The 24,068-nt window shown below is 43.4% G+C and overlaps 1 protein-coding gene across 1 annotated transcript; it reads left to right on the top strand.

Annotated features, from left to right (window-relative positions):
* The first annotated feature begins 682 nt into the window (after window positions 1–682).
* On the top strand, window positions 683–23,381 carry ttyh2l (tweety homolog 2, like). Its single transcript, XM_084037149.1, has 14 exons — window positions 683–977; window positions 4,250–4,422; window positions 7,109–7,220; window positions 10,830–11,050; window positions 13,636–13,731; window positions 15,304–15,376; window positions 17,470–17,539; window positions 17,645–17,700; window positions 19,053–19,145; window positions 19,242–19,334; window positions 20,133–20,275; window positions 20,370–20,555; window positions 20,642–20,720; window positions 21,922–23,381. The coding sequence occupies exons 1-14, from the start codon at window positions 849–851 to the stop codon at window positions 22,000–22,002; spliced, it is 1,605 nt and encodes a 534-aa protein (XP_083893275.1). The 5' UTR covers window positions 683–848; the 3' UTR covers window positions 22,003–23,381.
* The last annotated feature ends 687 nt before the right edge of the window (window positions 23,382–24,068 follow it).

Genomic DNA, 24,068 nt, shown 5'->3' with positions numbered 1-24,068 from the left:
TCTGGTCCACCGCTGGAAAAAGAAAAAGATCACATCTGTGAATAAAAGCTTAAAAGCCAACACACAGAGCTGCCTATCTTATTACCATGTTCATTACCGTTCACCTCAGTGCGCCTCATTGTCCACAAGAGGTCAGACATTAACAGCACAAGTCATAAATAGCGCACTAAACAGCCTCCTTACGCCGGAACACAGCAGCTGCACGTCGCTGCCAGAATGCAGAGCTTATTTAAAAAATTAAAAAAAAATGTACATAAGTTTTATTGTGTAATAAAAAGTCTGAGTTTCCTCGTTAGCAACAGTCACTTGGCCATAGGCCGAGATATAGTCCCTTCAGTGTTTGCTTCATTCATTTTTAATGTATTTTAAATATTCTCCTCCCACGTTGTTGTTTTTTTAGTGTAGATTGCAGACATATTTGTTGTTGTTTACTTTTTAAAGTGCACGCTCTCCACTGTAAAAAAAAGAAAGAAAAAAAAAAGAGAGAAAGAAATAGAAAGTGGTTGTCACGCCTTCTCAGTAAGAGGCAGGTTCACGTCGTCACTCGATCTCGTGCATCGGATACAAACGCTCGGCCCGCGCAGAAGCTGGATGTTCCTTTCCTTCTTTTTTTTTTAGTAGTTGCGCAACTCACGCACAGAAGTGACTACAGAAGTATGGGAGCCGGAGTGGGAAGTAGTGACGTTCTGCTCGGTTCTAACGGTGTGATGGCCAAAGAAGAACTTCCTCTTTAATGTTCCGTGGTGATTGTTATTTATTTATTTATTTTACTTTAAGAAAAGACTGGGGATATTTGAGTGTCAAGTGCTCGAAAGGAAGCGCGGTGGACTGACTTTTTCCACGCAGGAATGGCCACTGCACGGCTTGATTACGTTGCGCCGTGGTGGACGTACTGGCTGCACAATTTCCCCCACTTCAATTTCTTTTTCCAGTCCGTCGACAACACTTTCAAGCCGGAGGAGGCGACCTACCAGCAGGTTGGTGACCGTACTTGCGCGTAAAAGCGCACGTAGTTTCAAACGAAACTGCGTATTTAAATGTACGTTTGAACAAAACAAAAAAGTAGTGCAAACTGCTGTTGAGTGATAACCGTGTCTCTGTGGTCCCACTGTCAGGATGTACGAGCCCCATAGTGTACTGCAGCTCTCACATGATGACACATGACCCGTATTAACTGTGGCTATGAAATATTTCAGGTAGTAAACAGCATGTGCTGGATCTATACATGCCTGCAGGTTTGCACACAACCAACCCTTTGTTTTAACAAGCTTACCCTTTGAGAGTCAGTGCCATCTTGCAAACTGCATTGCATATCATTGTTTTTAATCTATTCCTAATGTAAAAATGTACAAAACATCAAACTGAATCTCTGCTGGTCTCAACAACTCCCTGGAAAAGATGGTTGTGTTGCTGTCTTTCCTCCAATTCTCTTCATGGTTTTGTTTTAAGAGGAACTGGATTGTATGAAACATGTTTTTGTGTAAAAATATTCTATTTCAGTATTTCAATTTCCCCCAGAGTCCATTTATGGCCATTCGAGGCCATGCAAATGTCACAAACATGTCATGTTGAGTGGGGACCCACTGTGAGCTGCAGGACCAGACTCATTATAGATAAAATGGGCTGTTTGATGGGGGAGGGAAAAAAAATATGGGCTTCTCATTCTCAGTTTGTTTTGCCATAGTTTTTCCATCTGCAGTCCATCACTTTATTATCGTTATATATTGTGCCCCCGCGTTGTGGCTGTCTGACTCTGTATTTGTCACTGGTCTACAAGGAACTTGGATTTATTCTCACACAGTGTATTGTAATCCAGAATAAATCACACGATGTCACGACGGCGTGGTTTGACAGGCGTACATTTAATTAAACATTTGCTAATGAAGTTCATATGAGCTAAACGCTGCATTATTTAATTTATCCCAGACAAAATAAAGCTTTGTGTGACTTTGTCGCGTGACAGATAATACTGTTTCCTAATCTAATTTAGAATTGTGGACGTATTGGTTTACGGAAATGAGGAGAACGCTGCATACAGATCTCATTTTCAGCTTGGAAAGACTTATTACACCCATTATTTCCTGGGCTGTGTTTAAAAAACCCCACAAACAACCATCCTTTCCGGAAAACACAAATGAGTTTATAAGTGTTTGTGTGTATTTGTTGTGTAAGTACACAACCCCGTGGCTTGCTTCCTTTTTGACCCATTCATTTATGTATATGGAAGCCGTTATAAGGAGCTCTGGCTGGTGTCCTTCGCTGTAGCTCGTGTGTCAAGGTCCATGTGGGTCGTTGAATCCCTGCAGTGTCACGCTGGGTGCCAGCGTGACACTGCTGGCTCAGGGATTGTCGTCAGTCTACAGGTCTCACACATCCCCATCAAGCCTGAAAATAACTCGTCTTTTGAGGGAAGCAGAACGTGCAGATTGGCTACAGAAACATTTCCAAACGCTTGATTGGGAAGATGAAAGATCAACGACCCTCCGGTCAACGGCCGCAGACGCCGTCGTTGTTCTCTGTCTCTCTTCTCCTCCTCCCGCTCTCATGCATCCTCTGCCTTGTTATGGCATTGCAGGCGGTGGGAATTAGAGCGCCTTCATGTCTAATTACAAAACAATGGAGTGGAAAATTAGAAGAAAGAGTGGAACTAGCAGCATAAAGGGGTCTGAGCTGAGTTACAGTGACAGGAAATCTAACCAGGGTGGAAACCGTTGGAGACTCAACACACTGCGAAATCTTGGCTCATCAACGGTGTCCTCAAAAACCAATGATTAGGGAATAATTGGATTAAGGTCTCGGCCTGGGCACCAGTTAAGGTAGGGCAGCTGAGCTGGCAACGTTTCTGTATTGAACTTAATGTATTTTTTCCGCCCAGTTAAATTGAATCTGTTCAGTTGAGCACGATTGTCATTTTCTTTAGGCCAGTATTGACCTCGGTGTGTTAAGCAATATATTGTGTATTAATGCGTGCTCATCCTGAACACTGTTTTTGTGAATCCAAGGGGAAAAAATAGGTGCTCCGCACGCATAACACGAACCAGAGTTTGAACAACGGAGGACCAATGTGAAGAATATACACAAGAATACCATTTAAATTCAGTCACAGTGTCAATGTCACCCAGATGGAATAATTAGTCACAGGCATTGTAGTCTGAATAGCTCTGCTTAGTCAGCCGGATCCAGACTTTCTGAACTTTTTGGGCACTAAAACTCGAGTGCAAATTATTCGCAACTAAAACGTAAAAATGTCACACTTTTTCTTCTCGTCTTGGAACTAACAAGCTAACTAAGAGCTCAGTGTTTTGAGTTTCAGCCCACTGACTTTAATGTCCAAAGTGATGATACAAGCTTTTGGTTTCGGTACAATGCAGAAAGTACCAGCCAATACCACTTTAAATGGTTATAGACGTGTAAAGACAGACATATCAATGGGTTTGTTGCTGTCTTTAGACGAAGTGGGGAAACGAACTAAACTGTAACTAAATGGTCATGTGACATGCCTGTAAGTAGACAAACAGGATTATACACTACATACAGTATAATCTGATCCAAATAAACAATGCCTTTTTTTTTTGCCTGCCTTAGAGTATTCTGCCAATTCTGTATTTCTTTTCTGGCTGTGTAGTGATGAAAGTGACAGCTTTGCAGAGAATAAAAAAAAACAGAAAATATCAAAGGACCATGGGACTTAATCATGAAATAGAGTACAGAGTGTTTCGTGTTCATATTCAGACTTTCAATACAGCATTTCCTGCTTTCTCTACATCAGTGTTTCTCTCCATCCCTCAGGCTTTGAATATTTTGCACTCAGAAAATCACAAGACGGAATGAGAGCCGTTGTGTCACATGATTCTCCCCTCCCCAGCAGCCATGGCTCATTTCTGTTTTCCTCTTAGCCACAGTCCACAAATCCAACATTCTCAGTGGGCTTCCTCTGACTTCTATGTTTCTACCCCCCTCACTTTTTCCGCTGCAGGCAGTAGTCAGCGACGATGATGTTGATCGATGACGCGCTAACCTCAACTATATCTTTACACATGAGTGTTGTTTGATACGGGCGGGTTGTTTTCACTCGCTGTCAACCTCTCGGGCGGCGGGGGGGGGTCACGCAACCCTGACATCTCAAGACCACACACAGCAGCGCGCCTCTCTTTCAAGATATGTGTGGATGTAATCTGCTGAAAATGTCTCGGCCTTGATTGTATCTGATGGATTTTCTTTTCTCTACTCCGCTCTCCCGCCCCCCCAGTCGCTGATATTCCTGGCCTGTGTCGGTGCAGTGGGTCTGGGCCTGAGCCTGCTGGTGCTGGCGCTGTGCCTGCTCTGCCTTTGTTGCTGCCGCAGGGAAGTAGACGAAGACACCAAGAGGCCCGATACCTGCTGTCTCACCTGGTCCGCCGTCATCACGGGTCTCCTCATATGGTGAGTCGGTGCCGATGCTCAGCTCGGCTACCTGCTGGTAACCCGAGGTTCAACTCTAAAAGTATGAGTGAGGCTGGGTTAAGCTGGGGTATTTCCGACGGGGCCACATCGTCAGCAGGGCCCCCGATCAGCTGATGCCAAAGTGATCAGAGTACTTAATCCCTCAGCTGACTTGTTCAGCTGACCTCACCCGCCAAAACTGCCCACCACTGATTGTGCAGATTGGTCCATTTAAATACACGACCAAATCATACTGCTGCGACCTTAGATTTGACCTTTAATAACGTGCTTTTACAATATCGTCACAGGTGTCCATAAAAGTCCCGGGACGAAGGGCTCCCAAGTGAATCTCCGAAAAATGCGTTTGAGCCAACCTGCTCAAACTTGTGACATGTATCTAAGTGTTGGGCTTTAACCTCGTTAGCTTCCTGTGTCCTAGCAAGCTGCTGCAGCACATAAGGCCTGTTGTGTTGTTAAGTGACTGAGCATGATGCTGTTTAGCAAAGAAGCTCGGAGCTCTCGTCTCTCTCCCTGTGGAATTGTGTTTTTATCGGTCAATTCAGCTCAACAAATTATATGAAAACAAACGCATACGGCATCCAATTAGATATTAACGTAATTTTGTCTTTGGTTTGAGATTGTGAAGTTGTCCCTTTCTGACATGCTTTTTAATGTTTAATACTTCCTGACTGGCATTGTTATTGATGTTTCAGGCTGCTGCAGCTGAGTTGGGAAATGTGTTCGTTCCACTTTTTATTTTTGATGGCTTTTCTGCCGGACTGGATCAAAGGAGGCAGAAACACAAAGAGACGCATATAAACATGGAAATTCTCCTACGTGGCGTTCAGCCGTACACAGTTTTGCTCCTTCGTTGCGGCGGGTCACGGGATTTCTATTAGCTCAAATGAGTTCACGTTGTTTTGAGAACGATGTAATTATTTGTCATGAGCACCACATTCACTTTTCCCCCTTTGATTCAACGTGATCCCCAAGAGGAATTACATCTCGGTGGCACTGCAGTAAATAAGAAAATAAAAGGGGTGATTTTAGAGCCGCTGCACCTCGCCGGATGATTATTTCTGACCCCAGGAGAATGAATGGAGGTAAATTAAGGTGAAAGATCACAAACAAATCTAATATTCTAAAAAAATCCTTCCTGCCTGGTGGGGTTGTGCTGTTAACCCCAGATGCAATTTATTTTAGCAGCAGTACACCGGTCTCCACAGAATCAAGGCGTTTTATCTGTTATTACTTGTTCATCCGGTGTGGCCGTTTGTTCTGCTCGCAAAAACACGTTTTGAATACTAAGACGCAATTGTCCAGGCATCACACAGTCTGTGAAGTGATCCGTCCTCAGAGGAACAAAGGCACTAAATATCCCCCGAGTGCACATGTGCTCTACTCCTATTGCTCATTGTGTTGTGCTCCTCTTTGGCTGCTGCATGCTGCCACAAAACCTACTAATGCTTCCCTGGAGGCTGAACCCATGATGTCCTCACGGTGGGGCTTTCTTGTCACCGACATGTCACCAGGATGGCCACAGTCTTGATGAAGAAATCATTGTCCAGGTCGTCGCAGGGAAAACATTTATTTAACCAGCTTTTTTAAAACCACATCCGTGCCTTTTTGCTTGTAAGGATTACTGGAATCTTTGTTTTTCTCCTCAATGCCTCTAATCATAACCAGAGGGGACTAGTTGAATAGATAGGACACAGGCAGTGGTGTTCATTATGCTTACAAGGTTAAAGTGACAGGATGCTACTGGACATAAAAAGAAACACCCACCTTTGCACATGACATATATTATCACCCACCCCGACAGGATGTATTAAATGCTAAAATAAAACCCCACATCCTCCGTGTGGACTTAACTATCTTCTGTCATTGTTAACCCAGCCATATGTCTACCTCGCCCATTGTGTTGCAGCACAGATGGTGGAGGGGTGAGCAAACTAGGACTTAGTAACCGCGTAGTGTGTTTGTACACGTGGTTTCCCAGAAACAACACGCCGGCTCAGACTTCTTGCTATCTGAAGTCTGATTGATGATCTGGTAAAATGGCCCTAAATGCAGTTGGAAATGTCACCAGCCTCCGACCTTTTAGGTTAGAGCGACCTCAACGCAATCAAGTATGATGGAATTGTATCATCATTCATGTCACTGTGGACCGCACTCAGTCGGGCTGCACTGACTCTGAGGGGTTAGGATACTCATCTTCCCTATTACAGAGGCTCTGTGTTCCCCTCGGAGGATGGAGGGGTCTTACAGATATAAAAAAAGATGTCTCTAATGCATATCAGCTAGTAAATGCAGTTCTACGGCAGCCTGGAGATGAACTGTTGACATTAGATTTAGACCAAACTTTATTAGTCTGACGAATTCAAAAGGAGGATGAAAATCACTCATCGTTTTAACAATTTATCCCTTCATTTGTCCATGAAGTTGTTGATGCTGAATGTAGTTGTACAATAACAAGATTATAAAAACTCCTCAAGGCCTGTACTGGTATGTTACATATTTCCCTTCAAGCCTGCTTTAGGAATAAAGTTTCTTTGTCTTCCTTGTCCTTCAATAACCTCGTCCAGTCTGTCAATAAAGAAGTACCGTGATGAAACAAGGGGGGGGTTTATTAATTTGAAGTTTATTTATTTATTGATTAAATCTGAATCTCTCCTGTTTTTCACAGCTCAGCTGTGGGAGTGGGTTTCTATGGAAACAGTGAGACTAACGACGGGGTGTACCAGCTGACCTACTCGCTCTACAATGCCAATCACACATTGGGTGGCATCGACAATCTGGTAAGAGAGGCATGCCAACTCCTCAGTCTAAAACAGTATCTGCATCCTAAACGTAAGATGTGGTCACTGAGATGATTTGTATTCATGCAGGGAAAAAAACAACATACATACAACATATTTTGTCCCGAGCTTCATACATTTTGGATTTTTTTCAATTACCAATATTTTTGGAGCAGCCACGGAGGCACAGAGCACAATCTTTCCCCTGGCTTTCTCCACTTGGTGGAGTGATTTACAGATGGTAGACACCAAAAGCCCCTTCCCTTACTAATGGTGCCTCTGTTTCAAAGCTGTAGCACCTCACGGCGGGGGGTCTGTATCCGCTTTTTGTCACAGGGAAAGAAATTGAGGTGACTGCTGCCTCGGGATTTGTAAATGGGGATTCTTGCTGTACAACTGCTGACCTGCATTCAGGGGAGTTATTTGGGAGGCTTATGATAGGGGGGGGGGGAGAAAGGGAGTCAGAGCAAGGCCCTGCGGAAGCAATAATCTCAATGAGGAAGAAGAGGATTAACTCCATCTGCAGTGCATTAATGGATGTTAAGCCTCTCCTGTTTCCATATCTCTCAGTCTTACAATCTATACTGTGTGTGTGTGTGTGTGTGTGTGTGTGTGTGTGTGTGTGTGTGTGTGTGTGTGTGTGTGTGTGTGTGTGTGTGTGTGTGTGTGTGCCGCGTCATCACACAGCCACTTAAAGGCCTCGTATGCACACATATTGTATTGTATATGTATGTGTGGACACAAACGGCTTAAAGAGAGTCCACCTCCTCAGATTTAGATTTTAAATCCATTTGTAGCTCACACCGTTGATTTGTGCGATACAACAATTTGGGTCATGATGGCTAAAGGGACGCTCGCGAAATATACACTTAGTTGGCAGTTTATTATATCTGTATGTCTGCAATAAATCCTGCATAATGTCTCTTTTTTTTTCTTGTTTTTAAATCAGCGGATTAAATATTACAAACGTATCTCAGTATAATTCAATATAACTCAGCGGCATCTCAAATTACATTCACCAGAACGACCATTAAGTTGAGCCAACAGCCCTCTGAAGCGGTTTCAGTTGTTTTGGAGTGCGATAGCTGCTCGGCGTAACAAATAACCTGGAGAATGGGTGCAGTTTGCAGTGCGGCGTGTCTTCGTGCTGCAGGAAGTGGATGGGATCCGCTGCTGCTTGACTTTCTCTACTCCTGCTTTCTCGGTATTGATTTGATCCTGTAGATTGATGTGTACCATGGCTGCATGAGAAACATATATGTTCCCCGGGGGGAAAACAAAGGCTTTCTCACTTGCGAGATCATCGCCTGATGTAATGTACTCCACTTACAGAGCTGATGAGCCAGCCGGCTGTCCGTCCAATAAAGCCAAAGCTGCTTTCGTCTGTGTTTAGTCTTGCGATTGAGAGAGTCATTACTTTATTGCTTCACCAAATCCTTTCTTGGCCTTTCATTTCAGATATTTGCTCTACCTTAATGTCTTGAATACATTTCCTATGTTCTATTTTACACAATAGATAACATATTATATTGGTATGATATCGCATTATAACAAGATGTGATATATTTCGATTTCTTTCTTTCTTTTGTCAAATCAAATACCGTAAACGTCAAGATGCACAAATCGCTGAGCGGAGCAGTTTGGGTTGCATGTGAATAGACTGCTTTGAAGGGCTGCTGCTGCTGCGAGCCTCGAATCGGTGAGTCTCGTTTAACAGGCGTGTCCAATACGGAGGAGCCTCCTTGCTTTCAGTGAAAGTGAGCTTTAATCCATTTTAAGGGGAGACAGGACGGTCCAGATTAGGGAAATGTGGATCACCCAGAGCAGCTAGCTGATGGATCCCATTTCTCACACGCAGGCATAGCGACTCCCAGATAAGATTCACGGCATCGTGGCGGGAGCCGTCAGAGATGACGAACGTAGAGGTGGGGAGTGAGAGCAGTTTACTGGCAATCATGTATCTCCCCCCTCTTCCTCCTCCTGGGTGGTTTTGGAGTGGAGGATGGGCCCTTATCTTTGCCTCATCTCCACATGGACACCCTTTTCTTGCTTACAAACTACGAGAAGCGTTCCCTCTACACTCTCTGGAATTTAATCAAGAGTGTTTGAAATGTTACAGTGTCAAGGAGACTGACTGAGATGCACTTTTATCTCCTTTTGTGGCGAGTTTCCGCCGCGTGGGAATGAACAGCCTCACTCGGAATGCTTGAGTGTGTTAAAGAAGTCACGGGTGTAATGGAGAAAAGATGATGGATCGAGAAAGTGGGACCGCTGTGAACCGCTTCAGATTAGAATACAGAAAGCAACATCTGTTCAGAATTAGTGGAGCCTCCTACTCAGTGAAATGTTACGTTTTCTGTTCTAGCTATTTGTGGCCAACTGATGTGTCCCTTTACAACCTGGGTCCTCTTGTTAAATTCATGCGAGTTAACGAGTTCCCTTTACAGTGTATTTACTTACACACTTTTTTTTTTGGTACAGAATTTGTAGATTTTCCCTCCTTTTTTTTTAATCTAAAATCCTCAATTATAAATGAATAGTTTGGGAAATTATTCACTGAGTAAGATAACACCATTCACATATCTCTACATTATATTCCAGCATCCAATTAGCTTCGCTTACCACACAGATATTTATTTAATTACCTTTTATTTCAGAATCATTTATTCATTACTCTGTACTGTTGTAAATGGATTCTCAATGTGACTTCCTGACTAAATAAAGTATATACTGTGGGGTTATGTGCCAAACTATTTACCGCTTGTGAGCAGTTGCCAAGCAACCAGTGGAAACACGCTTTCTTAAGTTATTTGTATGGTTTAAAATGTTGATGTTAATTAGTGTGCTTAAGAGGAGCTGGGAGGCTTTTTTTTCCTTTTTCCTTTTTTTTTTTTTTTTTACAGTTGGACAGAGCCATGCTACTTGTTTCCTGCTCTTTCTAGTCTTTGTGCTAAGCTAAGCTAATCAGCTCCTGCTGTAGCCTTATATTTAACAGACAGATATAACAGATCTGTCATTGAACTCTCCTCCAGAGAGTAAATGTTTTTCCCAAAATGCTGAACTGTTCCTTTTAAAAAGAAAATGAATGAATAATGAAATGAATTATGATAAATCCACTCAAATGTTTAGCTCTAGTCCATGTATTGAAAGACATTCTCAATGAAATGTGGCCGTGGCAGAGAAACAATTTCCTCCTGCCAGCGCTGGGCTGAAATTGACCCGTTTCCAAACTCCGTTGACGCTGTGAAAGTGCAGGCATTTACTGCATCACATTGTTTTTTGTTCAAACAGAAAGGTTTACTCAAACCCACCATCCCTCCTCCCACTCCATTCTGACTATCAAAGACCCCTGTGATAACAGGTCTCCCTGGCATTGTTATCAGTATTCCACTCTAACGTTGTTTACCTGAATAAAACACACAGCTGAGAAGAAAAGTTCATCTTTTCCTCGAGGGAACGCTCCGTTTGGTTCTCTCACCTTCCCTTTCTATCCACTCTTCTTTCTATGTGTTTATGAATTTATTTATGGAGCTGTTTCCTTCTTCCCCTCTCTCTTTTATCCCGTTACCTGTCCCGGTTTCTCTAATTTCCTTCATTATATTTTTCCAGGTCATGGGATCTCTGGGTGACGTCCAAACTGGACTCAAGCAGCACCTGGAGCGCCTGGATGAGATCTTCGCCACGCGATCCGACTACATCCAAGCTCTGCGCTTCATGCAGCTCATGGTCAACAACGTCATCCGCGAGATGACCGCTCTGCCGGATATCAACAAAGCCAACGTTGACCTGGCAGCCATCGCTGACCAAACAGCCTCCGTTGAGTATTACAGGTAGGCGGAGCCTGGTTACCCCACCCTGGGGATGATTGACAGGATTTTTATTAGTGTAGTCAACACGTTTCTCAGAATGGGACTATAAGTGATCCAGACCAGACACGGAGCAGATGGGATTTTATTGATCTCCCCTCTGGAAACACAGACCGGAAAAAAGCTTTTCTCACCTGATTGCTAAATAAATGAAAGCTGGAATTGAGCTTATTGCCCACTGTGCAGTTTCAGCTCTTTTGCTTAAGCTCTTACAGAATATTACACATTGGTAGAGTGGGCTATTAGACCTCAAATGATCTCCTTACCCACAGACCACTGCTCACATTGATTGCAATTATTATTTTGATATGCTTTTCTCTTTGAGGAAAAAAAGGAAGCCGTGAGAAAGTATCGAGGGGCCCCAAAAAAAACGGCAGTTCAATAGATGGAGGGAAAAATAACAAACCCAATCAACAACAAAGTAGTCCAAATGAATAAAATATCCAGCATTAATTTAGGAGGGGTGATGCTAATTTATGAGGCTCCAAAGGCTGCTGCTCCAAACTGTGAGTGTAATTTTATAGCTTCGGAGGCTTGTTTTATTCCTCAGCACATAAAACTTCACAGAGCCATTCACGCCGTGAAGTTTCACATTTGCAACCTGTTCATTACAATACTTTTAAGAGTATTTGGGACTAAATTGGAAGGAGAGAGTCGAGGAATTAGTTTGATATACATTGTGGACGCGGAGTTCATCGAGGGCGCGGAGCTTATCTGGATGTATTTGCGAGCAACATTCAGATTCCTCCCATAACCCCTTTGTGTCCCGTCTGAAAGCACGTGTAGTCGAGGTGAATCGCTAAAGTTCTCATCCTGAAACACTGAAGCGCTGTTAATTATTCAGCCTGAACCATATTTGTCAGGGCCTTTCGTTGCAGACGCGGCGTGCGTTGCAGACGCGGCGTGTCGGCCCCTGGAAAGTGACAAAGATATGCACGGCTCTTACTTGTGTAGCTGTGTTGGGCGAGGTGATGGACGACGCCGTGTCTGTGTCTTTGCTTACTTGTTATGCGGCTCATTTCGCTGTTTCCATGGACAGTCGTGTTAGTCACCTAGCCCCTCGTTATATAGAAGACAGACAGTCTTAGATAACCTCCACTGCAGCTCACTATTTATTTATTTACTCCATGAATAAGAGCATATCTCTATGACTTTCATGACCTAAATGCTTTCTTTATGTTATGTTTGGCGTTTAGCACAGAGATTCGTCGTCGTCCTCGACGACGCCAGGAATGTGAGGGAGTTTTGCACGTACTGTATTTTTAGGCGCAAAGAAAAGAACGGTTGTGATGAGGACCTCGCCGTCGCCGTGACGACGCTCTAAAATATAAGAGATTGATAAAAGATGATTCGCGATTCATGACCTCGAGCGTACGTCCTGCTGGTTGCCATGTGAACCTGATTGCGTTGCTACACAATAAAAAATAAAAAAAAAACTGCCTCGCTCCGTCAAGGTCGTAATCAGGCCTTCTATTTGTCACAAATATAAGCCGTGAAGAATTAAATGATGAAAATGTATTTCTTTAATCTATTTAATTGGATCATTAAAATACGTAAGTTGCCATGTTTTCACCTGTGCTTCCCGGTCGTATCACCATGTGTGACATCATCATTTACGTCACATATTCCCACATGTTGCGTCGTTCCATCCGATCATGACACCAGATCTTCTCTCGGATACTTGCCACTCTGTGCATTCGGACACTGATCCCCTGGGTTCTCGATTGAATTTCATGCAGCCATTGAGCGATGAACAGCCTGCGGCGGGACTTTTTATTGATGAACAGGAAGTGTGTTATTTGAACACGGGGGAGGGGGGGGTGGAACACCATTCCCTTTTTCCAAATATCATATCCTCCCCTTCTTTATTCTCTTTCTGAATTCATCCGGGTCCCCTGCGCTCACATAAACAATCTACCGATCTGTCTCCGCAGATAAAGTAAAGTCGGTCTCTTTCAGTGTTTATCTCCATCCATATGCCCTCCTCCGTGAGCCGTCTGTTTTCAAAGTCTATTAGAGTACATCGACACTTCTCCGCATGGAGTGAACCGTATTCTCCGGTGACCTTGGTGCGCTCAGCTTTACTACAATACTACAGCATCTTCAGAATTCGCCACTCTGAACATCGGCGTCTTTAATTCCCATTGTCATTGCTCAAAGATTTACAATACTACCGGGGCTCGTGGAGTTGAGGATGAGTCATGAGCATTTCCCATGTGTTGTGTTGGTCAGAACGCGCACACACACACACACACACACACACACACACACACACACACACACACACACACACACACACACACACACACACACACACACACACACACACGCTTCAGGTCCAGGCTGACTGTGAAGGACATTTTCTGTGCTTGAAAAATTAATGCCAATGGATTTGTGGTGTTGAATTATTAAGCCAACAGGCTGGAAATTACCTGAAACAGATGGGCTCTAACATGGAGACAAGAATGCTGATGTACTGCGATCTCACACATTCCTCCCAACATACAGTGCGTCGTTATGCAGATGCTTTTCTCTTCCCTGTCTCGTAGATGGCTCGCCTACCTGCTGCTGCTGATCCTGGATCTGGTCATCTGCTTGGCCATGTGCTTGGGGATGGCCAAGCAGTCTCGATGGCTGCTCATTACGTAGGTACCCCGACTGTGTGTGTGTGGATGTATTTGCTTTTCATCTTGTGTCTGAGGCCTTTTTTTTCTCTCTCTCTCTCTCGCGGTCCATCTGTGTTCTCATTGGCCTCTGCCCGGATCACAGACTGCAGGCAGACAGGGCACCAGTCAGCCTCCCTGGCTCCATATAGTTCACTCCATTAACAGCACCGACGATAGCATTACATCTTCAAATAGCACTGATAATGGCACCGCCTTTATTCCTCTCCTCAGTGACTTGCCTTTCATTTTCCATAAAGAATTAAAGGCAGCTTTATAGTGTTATGCACTCCCTCAAGCCCACTGATTGTTTTACTGAATGTCATTTTCGCATTTTACATCAAAATGGATCAAAACGTTGTTTTGTTTCTGCCGTAAACAATCGAAAACGTGTTCGTTTTTTCAAAAACTCTGAAAGAAAATGGCAAGATTAGGGGTGGGAACGTTGTGTTTAGTAAATCACAGCCATTCATTTAGACCAAGACGGATGTCTGACAAGCATATCCGCAGTCTGACTTCCCATCCCATTTGTCCAATTTAGTGCAGCGTACGTGTCAATGTTAGCAGATGATGCCCAGGATCCCTCTTCACATCTCCCTCTGATGGGCCCCACTAATGCCTATTGATCGCATGAGCAGGATGAGCCGGCTCCCTCAACTAATTATTAAGTGCTCTCAGGCTACTTTATTGGTGCTTCCAAGAAGGTCCGAGGAGCGAGTTGAGAACAGAAGCCCTCTGCAACCTTTTTACATCCATCAGGGGGCTATTCCTCTGCTTTTTACTGGTTTATCCCCCTCTAATTCACAGCACTTTCTCCAGCTCCTGCCAATGATCGCAGAGCAATTGGGGTTAATAGTGGGGAATTTTCATTTATCATTATATTTTTCATAAATCACCTCCACGACGTTAACACCCCGTTGAACTCCTCACCTTTTCCCCCAAACAAAAAGGAGGCGGCTAACACGAGAGGTCGACCAAACCAAAAGCGCGTGGGAGCTTTTGATTGACGCCGACGCCGGCCGAGTGATTGACGGCCACGTTTGACAGAGAGCACGGCCAATTAAGACGCCGCGAGCGGAATCCAGCCGAGCAGAAATGACACAAGACAGAGAGTCTCCAGACTTCGAGTAGTATTATTTTCAGCCGTGGACTTGCGAGACCTCTATTAAACAATTCTTTTGCTCCAATCAAACACATCTGAATGGAACAGATCTCTCTTTTTTTTTAAATATATATATAAGTCTAGAGCTAACAAGTGAATTCAGCCAGGAGTCATGAGTTAATTTATCTTTATATCGCCATAATAAATTAAATTCCAGCCGTATCGTTTTAATCTACGGCGCACCAGCGCAAAGTGCGAGTTAGGCCCACAATTCCCAAGCAAACGCTGAAAAGAATAAATCAAATTAACGAGGTGAAAAAAAAGAGCTGAAGATCATTGGTACAAAGACGAGCTGATTTATCTGCTTCTCCCCATGTTCCTTTGTCTTTGTCTGTGTCTCCCCTTCACCCCCACGTCTCTCTCTCTCTCCCCCATTTGCTCTTTTCCTCCAGGATCATGGCCTTTGTAGCGCTGTCTATGATCCTGAGCTGGGCCTCGCTGGGAGCGGGCACTGCTACGGCCGTGGTGAGAAAACTTTAAGAAAAGAAAAACCTTCTTATTTCATATTCTGCTCTTGCAAAACCAGGTGGTTATTTCTTTTTAAAAAACCCGTAGACATCTTGGTGGAAGGTGGTGGTTCTTGTATTTAGCTTCACACCTCATGCAGCTGTCTGCAAGCACGTGTCTTGGACTTCTTTCCTGGTCAAAGAGTGCATGTATATGTTCGTAAGTCGGGCGCTCTCCTTTCGGTCAGTCATGCAGCAAAGCTGATTACAAGTCCCCAGCGTTTTAGGTTTATCAACCCTTCCGCCCCCGCCACGATAAACAAGGCTCTTTCTAGCATTAATTACTAGCTCTGCTTTCTTTGAAATCTCTTCTTTTGTTGTTCTCGGCTCAGTCTTGTCTTTCTGTCCTCCTTATGTCTGACAGATTGTTCTCTCATCTCATCTGTACACCATGTGTTCAGCACATCTGCGCGTACAGTGTTTAAAGGAGCTCGTATTAGGGCGACGACGAATAACCCCTCACTTGGAGACGTAGATTATCCCATCTGTGGATTATCCTAAAGGAATTTGCATCTGGACAGCTGCTTTAAGAGGGCTTGACAGCTGCTTTTAACCTGAAATTATCTACACAGGCGTGAAACGTAGACATGTCTCGGTGGTGCTCTGTGAACGCGGAGCTTCTTTGCAGATGCGAAACCCGATTACAGATATCTGGGATGGTTCCTGTGGCTTCGTTGAGCCCATTATGGTAGGCCATGACCCCACATTCACACCAGCAGTAGCTTTTCTCCGGCGTTCATCTCTTTGTCACCGTCTAGACAACACTCTCATCACACAACTCTCCACTTTAAATCGTGTGTTCTTCGAGTTAATATCCAGGAAATGTCGTGTTTATTAGACCTGTGCTCATATGTTTCTTGGAATTAACTAATTTAGCATGAACAAAGGATCAACTCAAGAACCAATTAGTCGACTAATGGGCTACCTCAGGTAAGCTGAGGTAAACATGCTCAATAACTCCACCCGCCTTATTAATAAGGTATAGGCCGGTCCTCAGCATGGAAGTAGAATATCAAATAACAGCGTTTTCAGCACAATCATTTGAATATGGAAGCGTGTGCGAAACATGCAAGTAAACCTGTTGCATCCGTCAAAAACCGGCGTGATGCAAAAAAAAAAACATGGTGCATCTTGAAAGGAAGGTAGACGACGGCGGTGTCCTAGAAAATGCTCATACATTTATACATATTTGATGAGAGGGAGCATAAACAAAAATGTCCCCGCTTGTATAATGAGAGGGAGATGAAGGGTAACAGTGCGTGACACACGTGTGGCTGTTACAGTTTTTGCTGAATACAAATGTCGGTCGGGTTTAGAGATCTTGGTGATCTGACACTGAAGTGGAATAAGTTTTAAGTCATTTTATTTTGATTCATTTGTTGTTTTTTTTACTTGGACAGAATATATTAGAAAGAAATAAAGCTTTGATGTTTGATTCTGCATCACAGCGGATTTCTTGATCCCTTTGAACTCGATCAATTTCAACAGCAGCCTGTTATATCCCCGATAACTGTCTATGATGCATGTCCGTGGGAAATCATCAAGTCGTTTTCTGTTCTTTTTATATTCGCCGGAAGGCCGAGTGCACACGGACTCCATGACCTTGACCCCCCCCGAATTCTTTATGCATGCACATTAGCAGGTCTCCATGGGTGATTTTAAGAGCCAGAGAATATTTAGTAGATTTGATCCACGGTTATCGACGCAAGTAATGCTCCAAATGCTCGATACGCCATGTTCCTACATAGCACAAATGTTGGTGTGTGTGTGTGTGTGTGTGTGCGCTGCATTGCACGTGACTGTGTGTATTTGTGTCACTACTTCGTTTCACAGGCTCTCTCGCTCCAGAGTTAAATAGTGATTAAAGAAAATGTTGTAAAACAAACAGTTTGTGTTGTTGAAAGATTGTCTATAACCTTCCAGTGCAAATTCAGTTTCATTCATTGCAGCACAGCAAATTGGATCTAGTTCATGCCTTGAATGAATACTGCACTCCTTTTGGTCTCACACTTGCAAGATTACAGTGTGTTGTTGTTGTTGTTTTCCCTACAGGGCACCAGCGACTTTTGCGTGTCTCCCGACAAGTTTATTGTCAATCAAACCAAGGATTTCCTCAGCGCAGGTGATTCACGACGACAAACAGAATCGCAGAGATCTTTCTGTCACTGAATGCCATGCTAATCTCTCTCTCTATCTCCCCGTCTCCCCCGTTTCTCTCACCCTCAAGATGTCGCGCACTATTATTTGTTCTGCAGCCCGAATCTTCCAAACCCTTTCCAACAGGTATTGACAACAAAAAAATGTCGTTTACCGAGAGTCACACACTGTAAAATGCATTTCTATTTTGAAATATTTTTTCCCCCTCTCTAGGCTGCTAGATCATCGACGGGCCCCCTAATCGCATCAGTTCTGAAAAATGACTCCATAACACTGATTTAATTATACTTGAAATGATAAACTTTGATCAAAGAAATATTCCTTTTTTTCAAATGCGGGTCTCCAAAAAAAATTAGCCGTATCTTTTACCCTGCACATAATCTCTGCCTTGGGGGTTCTCTCACTAGCAACGTTTCTTAGTTATTTATTCAATTCGCTGTATGTCGTGCATAAAGGCAGCTTCTGTTTAGAGGCAGTGGGAAAATGTTGAGGAATTAAGAATCCTGGTTTGTCTCGATAAAGACCTCAGCCCATCCTTTCCTGGCGTTTATGACTTTGCACAGAAAAATTCCGACTCCTCAGTTTTTCAAAAGAGGCAAATACGGCTGAGCCGATGCAGAGGTGACCATCGCAACCCTGGAAATTGAATCCACGGCTGCTAAATATCCAGCTGTCTTGTGTATTTCTTGTTTAGAATTGGTTTTCCACTTAGATTTCTATCGCAAATGAGTCGTCGCGTCTCTGAAACACATTTGTGCGTGAGTCACTGGGCTAACGGTGAAAGCCATCTCACTGTACTGCACGTGACCAGGGGAACCAGATGAGGTTTTTCATGAAGTCAGCCTCCATGTTGACCTAATCTATCACTGAACCCAGCGGGAGTGTGAATTTTATGCCCACTCACAAGTGATAAAGGGTTTCTTTCTTGAGTAATGACCTTAATCTTCCCACCACCGACAGTTCAACCCTTGCATGGCATCATGATATTTAAGCTTATGCGATCCTACTACTCCTTATGTTATGTTTGCATACTCTCAGGAATACTGTATCTGCATGGCATGTATTGAGGGAATTTATGTAGGATAAATCCATGACAAATAATTGTTAAAAGCCTGCATGCTTTGTTATCGTCATAGTATCCATTTAGGGATTAACATGATGCCTGTTAAGTAGGTAAGGATAATCTTTGCCTTTGATGGCCTAGTTGATATAAATATTGCTCTTTTGTTTGTACTTGAGATTGTGTTGGCGGGAGTGGGGAGGACAAGTGGTCGGTGGGCGAGACGGTTGGTGGCTAATCTGGGCCTATCTGTCTGGGAAAGAGTGTCCTAAGCGCATTATAAAGCCTCCTTTAACACCAAATTGCTTGTTGACATGCTGCTACCAAACAATCCTTCCCTTTAATTTTATCCTCTCTTTTTGTTTGTTGTGCGGATGTCTGTGCAACGTGACGTCGGTGGGCAATTACGCTCTCGCAGTCTTTGACAATCTGCCAGCGTTCTGTGACCACCATGCAAATCCAGATCCAGGGCTTGCTGCAGTTCTCCGTGCCCATCTTTCCCACCGCTGAGGTAATTGGCTGGCTATTAAATCAGACTATGAGGAGGGGGGGAAGTGTCTCACTCACTCATCTCTAAACCTTTATGTTTTATTTATTTTTTTTACAGCGAGACCTTTTGGGGATCCAGCGACTGCTGAACTCCACCGAGTACAGCCTACACCAGCTAACAGCCTTGCTGGACTGCCGCGGGCTACATAAGGTAAGGTCACATTCTGACCAGGATACATTTTTAATAGGGCTGCTTCGTCACAAAGCTCAAAGCCTCTTCGACGACCAACTTTACTGATTTTTACTTCTTCTTTTTCTTTCGTCCATCCTCAATGTTCCTCTCGTAGGACGACACCATTGCGAGTGTCGGTACACTCTGTATCTGCTAGGTTCTGTGCACCACCCTCCAGTTTTCCTCTCCTCTAAAGTCTCACTTTACGTTTTCAGGTTTCAGATTGTCAGAGCTTTATCTGTAAAGGGAGTAAGACATCTGGGCGCTGAAACAAATCTCCCTTCGCTGCTGTGATTGCGACGTCTGATCTAGGCTTTTCGGTCATATGACTATGAGTTTTATAGTGGCTGTGATGTAGGTGTGTCATTCTTTAACAAATGCATATTGATAAGGTCGAGGGTGGGGCCGGGGCTGCCCTTGGTCACACCTGTGTTTACGCGCTATTTATATTAAAACGTGAGTATGCTCTTATAGACTGTGAATTATGCTCGATAGCAGTGACATCACACAACCACACGAACGTTTTCGAACGGGCTACAGACAGAGAGATCTAATGTTACCCTTTGAAATGAATTACTTGAATGAAAATCAATTAAATTTCCACAAGAATATCTATAAACATCATAACTCACATCATCATTTCTAACCTAAATGTATGGATCTCATCTCTATGGATTTGTTCTCTTTGCAAAAAGGACTGTATCTATGAAAGGCGCTATTTTTTTACCGGACGCCGACAATAGCTCACTATGCTGCTATATGTGTCTGTTCTTCTAGGACTACCTGGATGCCCTAATGGGTGTGTGCTACGACGGGGTGGAAGGGCTCCTCTACCTCTCGCTGTTTTCTCTGCTGGCGGCCTGTGCACTCTCTGCCATGCTGTGTGCGATTTTCCGAGTGTGGACACTAATGGGCAGCAGGTCAGAACCATGCGACCCCCTTATCCCATTACGCAGCGCCCCACAAAAGTGTTAACGCATGCACTCTCCCCGCGTGTGTGCTGCTTTCATCCAGGGACAAAGAGTATGACGACATCGACGAGGAGGACCCGTTCAACCCCCAGGCGCGGCGCCTTTCCTATAACCCCAGAAGGTCCAACATCCACAGTTTCTGTAGCTATACCAGCAGCATCGGTAGCCAGGCCAGCCTCCATCCGCCTCCGCAGTCCGCCTCTAATGTCATGCCACCTCCCGAGTACATGTAAGATCAATAGAGGACTGGCAGCAACATTCGCGTTTGTGTGTGCGTTTCACCTCTTACTGCCTCTCTCTCCCTCTCCGTCACAGGAATCAGTCCATGCTGTTCGGAGGGAGTCCTCGGTACGAGAACGTCCCGCTGATAGGGAGAGGATCGCCACCTCCCTCGGTGCGTTGGCCGTATGAGGCTCTAGTGTCCTTAGTGTAATGAGGATGACAGAACAACACTGACAGAGAGCATACACCATGAACACAACAATGCATAGACACAAACACAAGCTCACACTGTCAACACTTAGTGAGGAGAGTTTGCGAATGGGGAAAGACTGCTCTCTGCTGGCCGTTGACTGAAGTGCATACATTTTTAGCTCAGTATGCAGACACGCTCTACTCTCTCTACTAACCCCCTGAGCAAACGCTCAAGTTCGCTTCGCTACTTTCTTGGATTGGATTTCTAATTCTTACAAAGTAATGGTTACCTCTATTGCATACATTATGTATGTGTGATATAGCCGTGGGTTTTTTATTGTACAAACAGACATGCAGGTATCTTGTGTCTCCAGAGCTGAAGCACAGTTAAAATGTGTTCTGCTTACGTGGCTGACTCTGTGTTTGAACTGCATTCACAGCGTAAAGACATGAAAACACCTTTTGAGGGAGAGAATGTGAGATTGCGGAGCGGACGATTGATTAAAATTTCTGTTTGCCTCCATGAGAGACATTTTTTACAAGCACTGGCATGTGTGCATGTTTTTTTTTATTATTTGTTTGTGCAAGAGAGGGATTTTTGTGTTGGCAATGCATTTTTGCATGCTTTTATTTAAGCGGTTTCTCAAAAAAGTTGCTGAATATTGACCAGTCTTTTCTAACTAACCCTTCTGTTGTTTTCATTTTGTTTTGCTCAGACATTTAAAAACCGTAAGTTGCTTTTTATTGTTGTGTAACCTCCTCCTGATTCATTTTCATTCCCATCCTTGAAACACACTGGGCTCACCTCTGTAACGCCTCTTGCTGTGCGGTATGTTTTGACCTATAACCCAAAGAGCCCCTGAAAGTTCCATACAGTACCTCAAATATATGACCTTTGACCTTCCGGTACTGGTTTGTCCACAGAGTGGCTTATGTGAGTGTAACTTATTCTGTGAGCCCTGACTCATGCTCTCTGTCTGCTCTTCACTTGCTCTTCAAATCCCCTGCTACATCAAAGTACCATCCCGATTCCACGACCTCCTGATTAATAAGCAGCTGATAATTAAAATAATTTTCCAAACTTGGATTAGATGATATATTAATGTTTAATTTTAAAATGCTGTTGTATGCAAATGTGCTAAATTGTGTGTTTTTTCTTTTCTGAACCATTTCCCGCGCAGTACTCGCCCAGTATGAGGACCACCTATCTATCTATGACTGACGCCCAGATCAGACACTTTGGGACTGACTTCCAGGTGTAGCCTGCTACCTACTGAATCCTTTTTCGAGAAGCACTGTCTGAGACTCTTGAGTTCTTACCAAGGAGGCTGTCTCCATGGCATAATCCTGTTTACAGGAACTGCAGCCCGCTGTCCCAATCTGAGACATGAAAGCAGGTCATATGAGGCAATTACCTCGGTATCACACCAATGCAGTGCTCTGAAAGCCCTGCATGAATTTTTTTGAACTAAGATGGCCTGTACAGGTTCATCCCAAGACTGTTGTTGATGATGTCATGATGTACGGAAAATAAGCTTTTCTATGAACTGATTGGATCAAATAATGTTTTTCGCTTATTTTCTGTATTCTGGTGGCCTGCATGGATCATGGATACGGGCAGTATTTTCATGTGAAGAGGGATGGCTTAATGTGACCCATAGACGTTCCATCATGGCATTTTGATTTGTTTTGTAAAAAAAAATAGTGATTTAATTCCTTCATATTTGGGGCCTTTGTGTAATTTAAGTGGTGCTATATGTGAATCAAAGCACTGTATTTTCAACCTTTCCAAATAATAACAAAAAAAAAAAGAAAACCAAACCAAATATTGTGGTTTTGTTGAGAAGCCAAAGATGCTTCTAAGTTGATAGATTCTTTTTCTCTATCTATAGGGAGCTGCCACAAGCATCACATCGTGCTCTATCTAATCTAAGACCTGGGCCTGTGAAGGTGGGTTACTATGGTCACTTATCCTGCACGCCTAACGTGCTCCAGAGCAGGTTATGTTTGAGAGAAGAGCGCCGCCTACTGACCAATAAATGGCTGACGTGTGGATCGGGAGGTAATGACAATCACTGCGTGTCTGAATGTGTAAAGGACATTACATCACTGCCCCATCTGGAGAACGCTACATTCCAACAACGCCATACTTTCCACAAGGGGGTGAATGAAGTATCTTCTTTTTATTTATAAGAATACAATGAAGTAACACATTTACTACACAGGAGACTTGTCCATGTTTATGATTTGCTGCAAACATTGACTTAAACTCGCTTTACAGGCCTCTGCTGATCAAGCATGAGTTAAGAAAAAGTCATAATTGAGGGGTTTACTATATTGTTTTGCCACAATTACAGACCATAGCATTTGCATGCCTGGACTAAATAGAATGGGATTCAAGTCACTTCTCAGACGTGTATCGCGGCGCTGTGACACAGCTGGTAAAACATAATCGGAGATTTTGCTGAAATTTAAAGTTTGTTCTCAGATCCATCGACCCTTATTGCTATGTGAATGTTTTCTCAGAGAATGTTGGAGAAATCTGCTGTATACCGTTTTCCGTGTTGGATCATGTATGAAAAAAAATTATGTTTGACCATAAATGCTGTATTGAGTTGTGTCTCCACTCAATAAAAACGTTTTTACAAATAACTCAATACGTGATTAGCAATGGCAGATATCTATCCATCCATCCATCCATCCATCCATCAATGTACATTTCTTAAATAAGGTTAATAGGGTAAAAACAATCATTAGATATATATCTATACTTACATTAAGATAGGCCTAATTTATTTTTTATATATTACAAGTTTCCTGTAATGTTAATGTTTGTCATCTTAAGCTTCAAAGGTTTTTTGAAGAGGGTTTTTTTTTTTATATCTCTTTTTATCACTCCATAAATGTTTTAGGAATAAATTGCTCTATAAATCAGGCTGTGAATGATATATGAACAACCCCTCCGTAAAACCCTTTATAATTAAGTGCTAGTGAAGTGGACATTCCTGGCTCAGCATGAGTTGGCGGGGAGGGGGGGGATTATTTTGACAGCCGATATGTATTCTAAAATGCCATATATTTGGCAAGAAACTGCAGGGCAATAAGGTTAAACAAAGAATGATTAAATAAACGAATATATATCACCATGAACATTCTCTAGCTTGTATTACAACTGTATGTTTAAATCAATTCAGGAGATAATTATACAGGCAAACAGTAATGTAGTTAAATGTGTTAAATGTTTCGTTGCCACTTGTCTGAAAGAAGAAAATAGTGCTGATCCTTGAATCCTGGAGTCGGGAGCTGTCCAAGGTACCCATTAGGTCCT

The sequence above is a fragment of the Eutrigla gurnardus genome, assembly GCF_963514095.1.
Source record: "Eutrigla gurnardus genome assembly, chromosome: 20".
In the NCBI taxonomy this organism is placed as follows: domain Eukaryota; kingdom Metazoa; phylum Chordata; class Actinopteri; order Perciformes; family Triglidae; genus Eutrigla; species Eutrigla gurnardus.
The sequence above is the reverse complement of the archived record's forward strand: the minus strand, read 5'-3'. Positions and strand labels throughout refer to the sequence as shown.